A 16862-nucleotide genomic window follows, 5' to 3' on the forward strand; every position below is an offset into this window, starting at 1 on the left:
AAAAAATTCCTAGGGGCTAAGTTCTGATGGCTCATATCTATAATTCTGGCTACACAAGAGCCTGAGATCTAAGTATCACAATTCAAAGTCTGCCTAGCCCATGAGTATTTGTGAGAATCTAATTTCCACTGAACAACCAAGCTGTGCCTCAAGTGGTAAAGCTTTAGCCATGAACCAAAGAAGTTCAGGGAAAATGTCGAAGTCATGAGTTCAAATCCCAGGACTGACAGGAAAAAAAATAATTAGGATATTTAATTATACATCAAAAGTTTGAATAGCTCTGGATGAATTCCTGCATGTTCAATGTTATGACTGAACTCTCATTATCTCTGCAGTATAAATAGAGACTACAAAAAGATGGGGGCAGAGAAAATGGCTGAGTTGGTGACTGCAAGAGAGCAGTCTCACAATGTCTCTAGATGAAGCAAAGAGAAAGAATAGCTAGCCTTCATCTCAGGGCATATGAAATATAATGCATCCACTGAGTTCAAGAACTCAAGAAGGATCCATGTGCTGTGGGCTTACACCTGTAATACTAGCTTTTCAGAAAGGTGAGATTCAGAGGATGGTGATTCAAGGCTAGCCTGGGCAGAAATCTATGAGATTCCATTTTCAAAATCACAAGTGAAAAGCTGGGCTGGAGACATGGCTCAAGCTATAGTGTGCTAGTCAAGCAAGCAGCAGCCTCTGAGCTTAAATCCTGGTACTTCTGAAAGGGAGAGAAGGAAATGTATGCTTACCCTGAAAATTCGTACTGACAACCATAGCTGTTCGTGAGACATTTAGACTTCTCTATGTTCCATTAACTACCATCATTTTCTGGATGAAAGCATGGAAAGCTCTCACTTCAGAAATACAAATTGAAAGAAAGAAAAAAATCACATGAATGCACTCTTGCATATGTGTACACAGGCTACCCAAAACTGAGATGGAATCCAAGGACTGTATTAAAACTCCCCAACAACGATGCCTCTTATTCTTCCTCTTCAATCAGTAATACTGTTATTGTGTTTTAGATGCTCTCTCCATCTTGACTTTGGCACGAGTAGTTTTAGGATACAGTGACTCAGAGCATGACTTCACGCCAGATCTTGGCATCCTCCCAAGGAAGAATTACAACATTTCTTCTGGAGGAATGAAGCAAACATGCCAGATCTTATGAAAGTGGATTGAGTTTCAAATGAGAAATGCCAAAGGGAGTTCCCTTCCAGAACAGAGAGCACATAACACAGTCACTCAGGACACTGTGGGCTGGCGTGATTCCTAAATTATTATAACAAAATGAGACTTGAACTACTGCCTAATTTTCTTGCAGGCTCCCTAATATTATTAAGCATTGCAATTACATGAATTTAAAAAGTGTCCTTGAATTTCATTTTATGTTTTGGTACCAGATTCGGTGTACATTCTGTGACCACATTAGAAGTTACAGAAAATATTTTTTTTAGAAATGTTTTGAATATAATTTGCGTAATTTGTAGCCAGTGCAATATTTCCACAAGTAATGATAATTCATATACTTCTCATTGAAATTTTTAAAAGTTAAGGTAAAATATGAATGTGATTCTCAGCTAGGGGACATGGAAGGTTGAACTTCATGAAGTCTTTTTCATTCTTATTTACACTCATTCTCCTATATGTAGCTCTCTTTGGCTACGTATCAGATTACACAGAATTCTTTCCCATTGTAAAAATTAACAACAAAGAAGATGTGGAAAGATCAAAGGGTTTCTTAAAGAAAAATTCTCCTAAAACAAAACATTAATTTTTAATTGTCTTTTTTAACACATATTTAAACTAGATTTGTGCTTATAAGGGGAAAATGTCAACATAAAAAGCACAATGTTGAGCCAGGGGTGGTGGCTCACACCTGTAATCCTAGCTACTCAGGAGGCTGAAATCTGAGGATCAAGGTTCAAAGCCAGCCCAGGCACAAAAGGATCTGAGACACTTATTTCCAATTAACCTCTAGAAAATGGGAAGTGAGGCTTGGATCAAGGGTAGGGTAGTAGCATTGAGCTGAAGAGCTCAGGGACAATGCCCAGGCCAAGGGGTAGGGTAGTAGCCTTAAGCTGAAGAGCTCAGGGACAGTGCCCAGGCCAGAGTTCAAGCCCCATTACCCACAAAAAAAATAAAGTACATCATCAAAAATAAAACACCCTCTCTCCTAGCTCTACTTTCCACGCCCTGCCCCCTCAGATTTAGTATTTTTTACAGAATATCTTTTTAGTTACTGTTCAATCATATCCCATTGAACAGCTGTCCTCTGCTTTCCTTATTCTCTATTTTATTCATTAAATTGATGGGCATTTAGTTCATTTCTATATTTTTACTAGTAGGAATTCTGTTGCTATGACATTTATGAGTAAGGTTTTATGAAATTGTGCTTTCATTTTACTTGGCTATATACTGAAGAGGTAAACTTGGGTACACAATATGATGAGAGGTCCCAGATTGTTCTTCAAGATAGGTTGGGTATATACATTTGCCTTACTACTCTATGGAAGTTCTTATTTTCCACATACCATTTTTTTATTATTGATTTCAGTTCTAGCTACTGTAGTGTGAAGTGCTGTTTCATTACATTTGTCGTTGGTGGTGGTGGTGGTGGTGATGGCGGTGGACGTTTTTGTGTCAGTTCTGAGGCCTGCACTTTTGCTTGGCTTTTGGGCTCAAGGCTGGTGCTCTGCTACTTGAGCCATAACTTCACTTCTAGTTTTCACTGATTAACTGAAAATGGGAATCTCAGAGAATTTCCTTCCTGGGATTGGCTTTGAATCACAATCCTCAGATCTCAGCATCCTGAGTGGCTAGGATTACAGATGTGAGTCATGACATTTTTGTAGTTTTGATTCGCATTTTTTCAGACATGCATCTTTTACATGATTAATGCTAAATTATACCCTTGAATAAATATATATTTTGATTATTTTTCCTTGATAATTGGTTTATGGTCTTTTGTTACTGACCTATACAGATTGTTTGTATATACTAGACAATGTCTGCCCATTTTTTTGATGATAGCCTTTATGATACAAATGTTTTTAATTTTATGAGGTATACTTCGTCTTTCTTTCGTTCTTCAGGTTTTTCATGTCATATCTAAAAAGTAATTTTCTTATAAAATTGGCATGGTCTTAGTTCTTTGTTTTCTATTATTTTTTATTATGTTATATGAGGTAGGGTCATTCTTTTTTTATTATATGGTATGAGATAGGGTTCATTGTCATTATTTTTTATGTGGATATGCACTTGTCCCATAGCATTATTCTCTCTTTTTTTTTTAAGTCTTCTTCCATTAGATTGTCTTGGTATCAGTACCTGAGTGGAACTGAAAGAGATAGTAAGTGATAGCAAAGCTGGAAATTGTTGGCATATTTATAAAGATAATATATAAGAAGATACAGTCAGATTCAGACTTTATTCATCAATACATGGAAAATTGTGATTTTTTTTGAAAAAAATCATCTTTTGTTAGTACAAATAAAAGAATATAATTGTGTGTCCAAATTATTTTTTTATCTTTAGTTTCCCAATTAAACATCGTAGGCCCTTATTAACTCATCTTGCCTACTCTGAAAGCCTCAAATATATGTTTCATCTGAGTTTAGATTTTCTTTATCTTGGAAAGCTGGATTTCCTTTAAAAAAAATTGAGCCTGTGTTTAGCTATGTAGTTCAGATTTTCCTCAATCTCATAATCTTCCTTCTACTTCCTTAAAATACAGGCTTGGGAAAGCAGGTTTTGTTTTTTAATATATGTCATTATAATGGGGAAAAAAAAAGTTCTGCAGGGCGTGGTGACTCCCTCCTGTAATCCTAGCTATTCATTATGCTGAGATCTGAGGTCTGAGGATCATGGTTCAGAGCCAGCCGGGCACTGAAGTCTGTTAGACTCTTATCTCCAATTAACCACCAAGAAACTGGAAGTGATGCTGTGGCTCAAGGTAAAGGGCAGTAGCGTTGAGCTGAAGAGCTCAGGGACAGTGCCCAGGACCAGAGTTCAAGCCCCATAACTGACAAAAAAAAAAGAGTTCTGTTTTTAGGAACCTAGCATTTGATTGCTTAAAACATTATGCATCTATTAAAAATCAATACGAAGCCAGATGCTAGTGGATTAGGCCTTTGATGTAGCTACTCAGCAGGCTGAGATTTGTGGATGATGCTTTGACAGACAAATCCAAGAGACTCTTATCTCCAATTAACCAGCACAAAGGCAGAGGTGGAGGTAGAGTTCATCATTTCTGAGGAAAGTAGTCAAGAGAAAGCACTAAGCCCTGCGATTAAGACCTGGTACCAGCATGGGCAAATACACACTCAGACACACACGTGCACGCATACACACACGCACACACACAAAGATCAGTTGTTATTGAGTAGATTCTTTTTCCTTTATTTGTCTGTACTTAGAATTGTAAGGTGCTTATGCAATGTATTTCTCATATTACTTGGGGCCTCCATTCTCCAATTTTTTGACATTGGCAAAATTGAAATTAAAATGAGCCTTTGTCATATGCTAAGGGCCACCTACATTGTACTTATCTTGGGCTCATAATGAACATTGCACAGGGTCTCCTATAACTTGACCCCTCTCTTTGAAATGCAAAGACATACACAGGGCTTCCTAGGAAATAATAGTCCTGGATTCCACTGGGAGATTTCCCAAACTCATCTCTGGCTGAGACAGTGATCCTTTATGTTCCAAATGGAGAACTCACCTTTTCACAGAGGAGGCTTTGGTGGCTTGTGCCAGCTTTGTTACAGTCGCAGGGTTTGCAAACATCCAAGGCTGACGGATCTGCACCAGAGTCTCGGAAAAAGTAATCCTTGCACAGCTCACAGTTCCTTCCTGGGTTGAGGAAAAGGTTATGCATTATGACTTCCAATTCATTAAAATCAGTCGTATAATTCAAAGTTAAAGACTGAATTCCTTTGAGGGAATTCTATAATTTTCGGGACGTCCATTTTAATGCACCTTTCATCTCTACCTGCCAATTTAGTGATCCAGAGCATATGAAACAATGAACCTGTTACAAACTATGCTTTACTTCATTAAACTCCCATCTGTTATCCAATACCACATTTCTTAAAAACCTAGGCTTCGTGAGGGCCACACTTAAAAAAAAAACTATTTCTAAACTTAAAACTTTTGTTTCTATGACCAGGCAGTGCATCTAAAGGAAAAATGTGAGAAATTTCTCTAGATCTGACAGATGATATTTACATAGAGTTGAAAATAAGTCTATACATTATATTACATGGAAGTTTTTTACTCAAGTAAATCTTAAAAAATTGGAGATGGTCTTAATACCATGGATTATTCTAGAGTAAATATGGTTAAAAAGAAAATGCTTTTGTTAGTGGCCATTATTTCTCATTTCAAATTTGAAATGAGGAATTAATTATATTTAGGTAAAATAAATGAGTTTTATATTAAATATTAATTTGTGACACTGATACATTAGGTAATTTGAAAAGTTTACTATTTATCAATTGAAATTTTGTTATTTTATATAAGAAGAAAATTACAATTTTATATAAGAAGAAATTTAAAACCAGTAATATTTAAGACCACTGAAATAAGCTGAAGTAAAACTCAAAATACCCTTTTTTATGTTCAGATAGTATATAATCTCAAATATTATTAGGATTAGACCAATATTAGAGAAGTAGGAAAATAATCAAGTGAAAATTCATTTTTGATGGATATTAACTGAAGATTCATAAGTCAATGAATTATTAGTATTTCTGGAATATACCCATTTATATGACTATTAATTTCTACCTCAAATCTAGAAATCTCTCCATAACTTATTATTCAATATATATTGTGATTACCATTTCACAAATTGTGTGGTATGTGTTGAAGAATATAGTAGTAAGACATGTTTAATTATTTATATCTCTTGCACAGGTTAGTGGGTAACTAAAGCATCATAGGAAATAATATATACCTGTGAACTACAGTCAATATAAAATTCCACTAAAGTATATGGATGATTCGCTTTTGCTGAAACACCACAAGAAGATTCCCTAGAATAGGGAAACTTTAAATTTACCTTTCCAGCTGTTCACTTGTTTTTTTCTGTCATTTCGAAGCACATGATTAATTTGCCAAAAGAGAACTAACTCAATGACTACACTGCTTAAGCTGGAATGTCAGAAAACTCTCCATTCTTTCTCTTCCCTTCACCTATACTTGCTCCCAAAATACTCTGAATTTTTCATCGTAAATAGTATTTTGGTACATTTCATTTGATCTAACTAGCCCACCTTACATGTGTCTCAATATTCTTTCTCACTTGAATTACCATTCTTGTCTTCAAGTATATTCTAAAAAACATAAAAACGTATGCTTTTTTTAATCAGTCGTGGAACTTGAATTCTGGGCCTTGGCAATGTCCCTGAGCTCTTCAGTTCAAGACTACCACCCTACCTCTTCAGCCACAGTGCCACTTGTCATTTTCTAGTAGTTAATTGTAGATAAGAGTCTCACGGACTTTAGTGACAGGGCAGGCTTTGAACCATGATCCTCAGATCTCAGCCTCCTGAGTAGCTAGGATTACAGGTGTGAGCCACTATGCCTAGATACTGTTTATATTCTTTTAGTACTATAATCCTTAAAAAAAAAAAAAGCATCTTAGAGGCTGTGACAAAAGGAGAAAATTGTCTTTTTACAAACTCAAATATTGCCCGTATCTGCACAATAACTTGTAGCAAGTAATCAAAACATCCTAGGATTTTGTTTGTAATCTGATAGTTGTAGCATAGGACGTTATCATATTCTTACTTTAATTAGTGTTAAAAAACGTATTCCTAAACTCTATTGAGATGTTGAATCTTAATGAATGTAAAAATTTTCATGAGAAACCAGATATAAGGAAATTTAACCTCTGCCTTATCTATCATCCCATTTTTAGAATTTTCAAAAAAAATAATTTTAAAAAGAATAAATATAGCTGTAGATATAGTCCTATGCTAATAATATATCAATGTTCTTCATATTATTATATAATATAATATAATGGATACTGTATAATTGTTATAGTTAATCATCAATACATTATATTCCAATTATAGTATTGTGCTGCCAATTATGTGAGCATAATATACTATGTTAATTGGATGTTCATGTTTCTCTGTTGTCTGTATATTATAAATAAGTTAATCAGTATTATATAATTTGGAATATATATTCATATATACACATAAATATGTTTACATATAATAGTCATATAATATATTCACATATTCTAGGTTTATATATCATATACACATAATATCATAGATAAATATATGTCATGTATATATAGTTTTCATTTTTTTATCATTAGGCCAATTTTATTAGTTGTTTTTTTTCAAATATTCTAAATTATTATTATTATTTTTTTTTGCCAGTCCTGGGCTTGAGCTCAGGGCCTGAGCACTGTCCTTGGACTTTCTCAAGGCTAGAGCTCTACCACTTGAGCCTCAACACCACTTCCAGCTTTTTCTATGTATGTGGTATCGAGGAATCGAACCTGAGTCTTCGTGCATGCGAGGCAAGCACTCTACCACTAGAACAAACTCCCGGTCCTCAAATATTCTAAATTATGATGCATTATTTTTATCTGAAAATATTCCATTGATCAATGTACATTTTATACATTAACTGTTAAATGTTAAAAAAAATTAATACAGGTCCTAAATAAGAAAACTAAGAGCAGAGGTAGGTGATATATATAATATGTAATATATTATATATCCCTTTATGTGAGTTTTATTGAGTTGCTTAATGAATTTGTTGTTTGGTAAAAATAGTGTGAGTAATGTGAAGCTGTTTGCGCATGTGTGTGAGTGCGTGAGTGTGTGTGTGTGTGTGTGTGTGTGTGTGTGTGTGTGTGTGTGAGCATACGCATGCGATGGTACTGGGGCCAGGGAAATGTCTTATCATTTTTGTTCAAGACTGGTATTCTACCACTTGAGCCACAGCTCCACTTTTGACATTTTGGTGGTTAATTAGAGTTAATAGCCTCATAGTTTTTGCTGCCCTGATTGTTTCAAACCACAATATTTAGAATGCGGGGAGCACTGGCAAGGCCAGGATTCCTCCTTGCTGACCTCTACCTGCGGTGACTTTTACCTGAGGTGTTGTGCTGACAGTCCTCGCACACACCACCTCCCCCCTTCCCGTGCTCAGCAGGAAATGGGTCAACAGAGGCATTGTAGTGGCAGCTGCTGGCATGGCCGTGGCACTGGCAAGGTTTGCAGTGGAAAGGCTGGGCTTTATTCCCTCTGCGGAAAGGCTTGTCATTGTACAGGCTCAAGCAGCGGTCACACTGGAATGAGACAGCAGCAACAGCATAAAGGCAATGCAGTAGGCTTTGCATTTCTATCCTACTCACTGCCATACAAAGCTGATATCTGTCAACTCACAACCAGCCATCATGTAATTCTGAAAAATAAAATCAGATGAAAGCCCTACCTATTGACATGAGTTAGATTTTTCCCATGGCCTTCACAATGTCAACATAGTCAAGACTCTTGATTCCAATTATAATAGTAAAGGAAAGTGAATAATAGTGAAACTGACAACAATTTAGAACTCTAGAGCTGAAACTACTACAAACTTGTAAAATAAAGTTGTCATATTTCTGTCACTTTCATCTCCTTCTATGACTTATCATATAAACAAATGAATTTATTCTATGCTTTAATGAGTCCTTATATCTGTTACCTATGTTTAGATCAGCTTTGAACATTTGACCCTCATACTTACATTAGGAAACACCTCTGAAAAGTAATTTCTCTAATGTAAACCATTTTGCTTTAGGATATCTACACATATGCAATATTTCCCAATTATCTTCCTCCCATATGGCAAGTTTTTCTTCAGTAAGTTGCTCAAACTCGCAAAAATCAGCTATGATTAAATGAATTTCTTATAACACCTGTGTGCCCAATTTGAGTTTCATTCTCAGTATTTTTATACTTCACAATAGTTTCATTTCTGCCAGTCAATGCCCATTCTCATGTTTGCAAAGCATCATATGGGTTTACCAGTATCAAGACAATAGCAATATTCACATATTTTATGTTACTAGTATTTATCAGTATCCACCTATTTCTCTGTGAATACACTGAATAGAAGAAATGAACAGTGTTCAACCATCCATAGACTTTGAAAAGAAGATATGAAAAAGATTTATTTGAAAATTTAAATCTATCTATAGCTATATTTATTTTCATCTTATTGGACAAGATTTTCTACAGAATGTTTATTTAACATGGTGATGGAGGCCTACTTGTCTTTAACTTCAAAGGAAATGTCTTCAATGATACAACACTTGTAATGTTGACTATTGATCTCAGGTTAGATGCATTTTTATCAAAGAACAAGTATTTATTGAAAAAAATACAGATAAGAAAAATAAGAAATGCATTGTACATTTCATTGAATATTCTGATTCAATTAATCGATCTTTTTTTAAAAATCCATGCTTGCATTCTTAAGATAAACCCAACATCTTTATTGGTAAATAGTGCCAATTACTAGGGCCGTTGCTCACTGACTTTTAAAAAGGCCAGTAGGAAAAGTAGCATAAGATGCATACATTTAATGTGTTAGACCCTATGCTAAGTACTTCAGTTATTTCCCACCAGTGGGATAAAGGTACTGTGGTATATGTACACAATGAAATATTATTCAACCATAAAAGGACTAAAATCCCACCACTTGCACCAGCTTGGTAGGACTTTATATTAATTCAAATGAATCAGGCCCAGAAAGCCAAATGTCCTATGCTCTGAGCAATATACAGAATCTGAAAATGTGATCTCATGGAAGTAAAGAGTAGAATAATCATTATCAGTTGTTGGGAACGACTGGGGACGAATAATGAATGGACTCAGCCTTGTTATGAAGCAAATGATTTGTTTCAAAAAAGTAGCCTAAACATTGTGGACAACTGGACACTTCAAAGAGCTAGTAGAGAAGATTTTAAACATTCTCAATGCAAAGAAATATTAAATGTTGAGGGAATGGACCGGGTAATTGCCCTGATGTGATTATGGCACATTGTATACATAAATGCAAATAGTACACTATCCCATTAAAGGAGGTATAATAAAAGCATAAAAACAAAATAGACTTTCCTGGATGACTTTGGGATATAGATGATCTAATATCACACATCTGATCTCTGCTATTTGACATGGTAGCTCTCTATATTGAAGTCGGGGCCTGGGTGCTGTCCCTGAGCTCTTCAGCTCAAAGCTACTACACCACCCCTTGAGCCACAGTACCACTTCCGATTTTCTGGTAGTTAATTGGAGCTAAGAGTCTCAAAGCCAGGGCTGGCTTTAAACTGTGATCCTCAGATCTCAGACTCCTGAGTAGCTAGGATTACAGGCGTGAGTCACCGTGCCCGGCTAGCTCTCTCTTCTTACATCATAACTGACAGTGCTTTAAGATCGGTTTCTATATCCATTACCTGAAAGTAATACCTCAATTGCATTAGGTTGTCTTGAAAACCAGTCACTTATCAGAATGCTTGCCACCTCAGCGGTTATCTCCTCATCTGATTAGTATTGTATTAACTATTGAGAATTTGAGAGACTGTGGATCACAAGCATTGTCACCAGATCATAAGACCTGGAATCTGCTTTATTACTATGAATCTCAGTTTCTTTCCTCTACAAAAAGAAGATAACGCGTTGTCTTGCATATGATAACATACATGACAATCATTTTACGTACTCTCAACACAAATCCTGACAGATGTTATATATCAAAAAATGAAGTGGTAAGATAGAAGAGGAAAAAAGTAGAGTGGAAGGGTCAAATTCCAACAAAGATTTTGACTTCAAATTTGAGTGTCACCAGCAGTATGAATGAACTCATGTAACACATTGCCTACAACCATGTATAGGGCATAATGTAATTATAAACGTTTGGATCCATGTTTTGCTTTAGAAGTGGTCTGCATAAAAGACCTAGACCATGGAGAGAATGATGAGATGATTAAAATGTATTGTACTCATAAACTCACATACTATATTAAAACCTCTTTGTACAACGACTTAAATAATTTTTAAATATATACATGTACATATATGTATATATGTAACTGGGCACTAGTGGTTCATATCTCTAATCCTAGTAACTCAAGAGCTGAGATTTGATTATCTTAATTCAAAGAAACTCCAGACAGAAAAGTCTATGACAATCTTACCTCCAACAAACTACTTAGAAAAATGCCAGAAGTGGCACTGTGATTCAAATGGTAGAGCACTAGTCTTGAACATAGGAATAGTGCACAGGTCCTGAGTTCAAGCACCAGAACTGGCAAAAATAATACATAGATATGTGTGCATGCAGTTTTTTTTTATTTTGGGGGAAGGTGGTGATAGGGCTTGAACTCTAACCTGGGCACTGTCCCTGAACTCTTCAGCTCAAGGCTACCACCCTACCCCTTGAGCTAAGCCCCACTTCCCATTTTCTAGTGATTAATCAGAGATCTGACTCTCTTGGCTTTGTATTGCCCAGGCTGGCTTTGAACCGTGATCCTCATATCTCAGGCTCCTGAGTAGCTAGGATTACAGGCATGAGTCACCACGCCCTGCTTGTGTATGCAGTAATAAATATAGATAGATATTTCTACACATATACATGCATATATATGTATATATTTAAAAATGAATAGATGTGGCAGTTTTATATATGCATGCATATATATGTATATATAAATATTTGTGTATAAATGAAGGGTGGTTACTTTTATACTTTATAGCTATAACTACAAAGAAAATCTTATTTATACTTAAGTCCTAGGAGCCAACATATACTGTTAGGATAAAACAATAACTTCTGCCAGCCTGGGCATGGTGGCTCATGCCTGTAATCCTAGCTACTCAGGAGGCTGAAATCTGTGGATCAAGGTTCAAAGCCAGCCTGGGCACAAAAGGACTTGAGACACTCATCTCCAATTAACCTCTGGAAAATGGGAAATGGGGCTTGGCTCAAGGCTAGGGTGGTAGCTTTGAGCTGAGGAGTTCAGGGACAGAGCCCATGCTGAGTTCAAGACCCATGACCCACCAAAACAAAACAAAACAAAACAAAACCCCAATAACTTCTTGTTGGATCTCGAAGTATGGAGTAGAAACATATATTTGGAAAAATTGAAAAATTCATGAAAACCCACTTTCCAACTCCTTGGATGGAAAAGAGAGAAATGACCTTAATTGTGCCCTTTTGTCAAACAGTCTTCCTCATTCTGGACAGTGTTAAAACTACAACTTCGACAAAAAGACACATTTTACTAGAAGATAGTGACTTTTGCATATTTTATTTTTAAAATTTCCTCTCATTTTTAAATTTATTTCACTTCCAGATGTATTATCTTGAGGAAATTGCTTGCTTTCTGGTGGTGGTTTCATTTTCCAAACTGTGCTTTTTGAATGGAATTCGGTGGAAGTCAGACCCAGTGGTCCTGTCACACTGATTACAGGTACAGTTTGTCTTCTACAGAACAACTGCTGCCTGTTTGAATTTGGGATTTCTGCCTACATGACAGAGTGGAGCAAATCCAGCATAAGCATTCTTTTAATACTTCTATGGAACCCCTATCTCAGTTTATTACTTCTTATCTGAAAACTTTGTCACTTGAGATGCTATCATTATGGTCACAGTAAGAATCATGACCACAAAACTTTACTGTAAAGAAGATGGGGTTGGTTGCTGCATCATTGCTTTGAAGACACAATCCTGATGCCCTTAAACATTGTAAGCAAAGAGATATTCATTGCTAACTTTTATGAAGAGCTTTTATTCTACCAATTACTCATTAGTGAAAGTGGCTAGACTTCCATTCGCAAATAATTTTAAAGCTTAGATAAATATGTATAACATGTTATGTTTTCTCATGAAAATAACTATTTACCATTTTGAGGTGATTATTTTTACCTGAGTAGGAAATAGGAATTTGTAAGGCAGACTAGCACAGATGCTTTCCAGAAGAAGAAAGGAATAGTATGGGTGCATGCCACAGGACCCAGAAATTCTTTGAAAGCTACCCTCGGAACATTTGTGCCCATGAGTATCTTATTAGTGATGTAAAAAACACACAAACTAAAACAAACAAACAAACAAAAAGCCTTACATGTCCGTAAAATAAGTAAATGGTTAACAAACAGAGCATGCAGAATACTGTCCTCTTTTTAGGTAACAGTGAATTCCCCGCTAAATGCAGAAATAATATTTTAAGAAGATAGAGACAGGTGATACAGATGATATAGATTTATCTACAAATAGAAAAAAATAAGGTTGAAAAGTATATAAACTGAAAGCATTTTACAAGGTTATCTAGTGGTGGTAGCGTTACAAATAACTTCTAGTATTTAAAACTTAAATTTTCCTCCAAATGGACATTTATGACTAATGCACTAAGAAGAAGACAAATCAAATGCATGGATGGTTATAATTATTTATTATTAAATTATTAGCATGTATCATTTTACTAAGAAATGATAAGAAAAGTCCATGAGTGTGGCCTAGCTTGCACAAAAACCTTGCACAATTCCTTAGTACCACATACATAGAAAAAGCTAGAAATGGTGCTATGGTTCAAGTGATAGAGCACTAGCCTTGAGAAAGCTCAAGGGCAGTGCCCAGGCCCTGAGTTCAATCCCCAGGACTAGCATACAAGAAAAGAAAAGAAGTGCTAAGAAAATTAAAATGTTTCTGTCTTAAATCACAGACCAATGAAAATTACTTTGTTTTCAAGTATAATATAGGCTGAGTTAATAGATTAGTAATAAAAATAATATTTGTGTGTATTGGTACTAGGACTTGAACTCATTCACTTGGGGCTATCCTGTAGCTTTTTCACTCAAGGTTGGCAGTCTGGCACTTGAGAAACAGCTCCAGTTCTGGCTTTTGGTGGTTAACTGGAGACAGGCATCTCATGAATTTCCTGCCAGGCTGGCTTTGAACAGGGATCCTGAGTAGCTAGGATTACAGGTTTAAGCCACCAGCAATCAGCAAAAATATGTGATTTTTAAAATATGATTTTTTTCAGAACAGTAACTTTATGTAAAAGCACTAATTCATAAGGGATGACTATTTGAAATTTGTATCAAAAATAAAAATATAAAAACAAAATACTGAGACTAGTTTGTGGATATTTTGGGTTTTGTTTCCTAAGATGGTTTCCAGCTGTTATCCTTTTGCGTTATCTACAAGACAGATAAAAAAGAAAGACTATGTTTAAGTCAATGCTTCAATTAAAAAGCTTCTCTAGCTGGGCAAGGTGTCTCATGCCCGTAATCCTAGCTACTCAAGAGACTGAGATCTGAGGATCACAGTTCAAAGCCAATCCAGTCACCAAAATCTGTGAGACTTTTATCTCCAATTAAGCACTAGAAAACCAGAAGTGGGACTGTGGCTCAAAGGGTAGGGCAATAGTTTCTCCAAACTACTAAATTTCAATGCCATAATTATGTTTCTTCACACTTCCTTCAGAGAATAAAAGGAGCCTATGTTTAGAAACTTGGATAAATAATAATTGGCAAGCATATTTGAGTACGATGAGTACAATTTTGAATTTTTCTCTATCTTTTCTATCTTCTACTTTAAAGTCTTATTTAAAATGTAGAAAACAGGAATATTCTATATTTTATGCAGCCTCTGAAGCACATGATTTTCTCGTTAATGTTTGCCAATCTCCAGCTGGTCATCTGTCACATTTAATTATATTTCAGAACGTTCTGCAGCCACTGGATTTCTCCTGATATATCTCAGGATGCTCAAAGTACAAAATTGGACAATGTCTATATCAGGGTCAAGGACCTTGGTCACTGATTTATTTAACTACTTTCATTTTGATAGCTTCTAAAAGGCTACTAATCAACTCCACTAAGTTGTAGCCAAGTACTTTGACAAGTTCAGGTAGCAAAATCATAGAATAATCATTGAATCTAGAAGACACTGATGAAATTTATTTTACTACATTATATTATCTTAATATCCAATGACATTTCTCCCTTCTGGATCATTAAGCTAGAATATAGTGTTCTTTTGTTACTATTTGAGACTAGCAAAGATAATCTTTCAAAGATAATCCACAGGCCCCAAAGCAGTTCTTATCAATTCTACTTCCAGCAGTCTAAAATTGGAACAGTTGTTTTTTTTCATGCCTTCAAATAGGCAGAGAACGTTCACATTTATAAAGGAAAATGGGAAGTAATTTAGCCATAGGAGTCAATCATTTATTCAGTCACTTATCCAAGCATCTTAAACACCTATTACATATCTCTGAAAGAAGGAAGAAAATGTCTGCTTAGTTAAAGAAACATCAGTCAATAGAAATGTTGAGAGCCCAGAAAAGGATTTTCTGCAAGATGTGTACAGAAGAATTTTTATGTCAAAAAAATCTCAGTACCCTTGAAAATATGAGTTCATAATGTTGATTTCAACTATCAAAAGTGAACCAACTTGTGCTCAACCTTTACAGTAAATAGATGTTAAGAATCCATTTTGAATGGAAAATTTCATAAGAATGTTTTTAACAGTGGCAAGCTAATATATTTTTTCTTAAATCTGCCATATTCCTTAAGAAGTAAAATTTCAGTGGTACTAAAGTCAAGTATGGTGCAGAAATAGTGTGACAAAGGGTGAAGCAGCTCTGTAGTGATATTCTCAAGACAGTATGTTGGAAATAAACTATACAATGTGGGAGGAGGGGAAGTGGGAGGAGAAATTCTGGGAGAAAAGAAGAGAGGAGGTGACACTGTTCAAATGGAAATATGCATATTACCTGTCTCATGTAACTGTAACTCCTCTAAACATCACCACAACAATAGAACTTAAAATAACATTTAGACTCTACATAAAATCACTGCTATTACCATGGAATATTTGTAAGAATTTGTATATTGATCAACTTTCTCGACTGAGATTGAAATTCTAAAAGAAAGAACTAGATTTTGCTGATAGAATGAATCACACCTCAGACATTGTAACTGGTACACAAACGTTTACTGAGACAGAAAATGAATGAGCACACAAATGACTGATTAAATAAATTAATGAATGATACAAAAATGGGATATTATTTCTTCTACCCTCAACAAAGACATACACAGATATCTTTCATGCACTAATTCCAAGGAAAGCTAAAGTATGTGGTATCAAACCAAGGTGTTTTATTATTAGCTAAACAAATTTTTCCAGCAACTAGGAAGTAGGATAATCTATTTGCTACATTGTACAGATGAGAAAACTGAGGAATCAAAATGGGAATTTATTCATTTCCTAAGGTCATCCATTACTAAGTACACTAGAATGTAACAGACATCTGAGACAGGTCACATTTACCACTATATATGTTTCTTTTTTTTTTTTTTTTTTTTTTTTTTTTGCCAGTCTTGGGCTTGGGCTCAGGGCCTGAGCATTATCCTTGGATTTTTCTCAAGCCTACAGCACTGCCACTTGAGCCACAGCACCACTTCTGGCTTTTTTTTCCTGGCTTTTTTTCCCCCTATGTGCGTGGTACCAAGGAATCGAACCTGGTCTTCATGCATGGTAGGCAAGCAATTTACCACGAGACCAAACTCCTGGCCGCATTTACCACTTTTTGATATACCAGGTCCTCACACATTACAGACATCCCATTTACATTTCTAGATTTTTTTTTTCTCTTTTAGAACGCTTGTCTCTTATCACCATACTCCACTGGCTCTTGGGATAGGAAATGTTCTAAGTAGCTGAGTGGACTCACTTTCTGCCTGGAATCTAAAAAGGACTGGGAATTCCTGGAAACCCAAGGAAAGCCATTCTACTCCTGACCACCGAAAGTCATCCTACCCTTGGGAAGTGCAGGGAAG

At 35.6% G+C, this 16862-nt stretch overlaps 1 protein-coding gene across 1 annotated transcript in view; it reads right to left on the reverse strand.

The window, feature by feature from the left end:
* Positions 1 to 16862, reverse strand: part of LOC150039010 (usherin-like) — a gene marked incomplete at its 5' end in the record, with an annotated part of 572498 nt that overhangs the window by 518339 nt on the left and 37297 nt on the right. Inside the window, 2 exons of the mRNA XM_090328110.1 lie at positions 4718 to 4848; positions 8122 to 8317. Of these exons, the coding sequence (XP_090184236.1) occupies positions 4718 to 4848; positions 8122 to 8317 (327 nt within the window). The remainder of the gene's footprint in view (positions 1 to 4717; positions 4849 to 8121; positions 8318 to 16862) is intronic.

This window comes from Megascapheus bottae, unplaced genomic scaffold (assembly GCF_031878675.1).
Source record: "Megascapheus bottae isolate mThoBot1 unplaced genomic scaffold, mThoBot2.hap1 H_1, whole genome shotgun sequence".
Classification (NCBI taxonomy): Eukaryota; Metazoa; Chordata; class Mammalia; order Rodentia; family Geomyidae; genus Megascapheus; species Megascapheus bottae.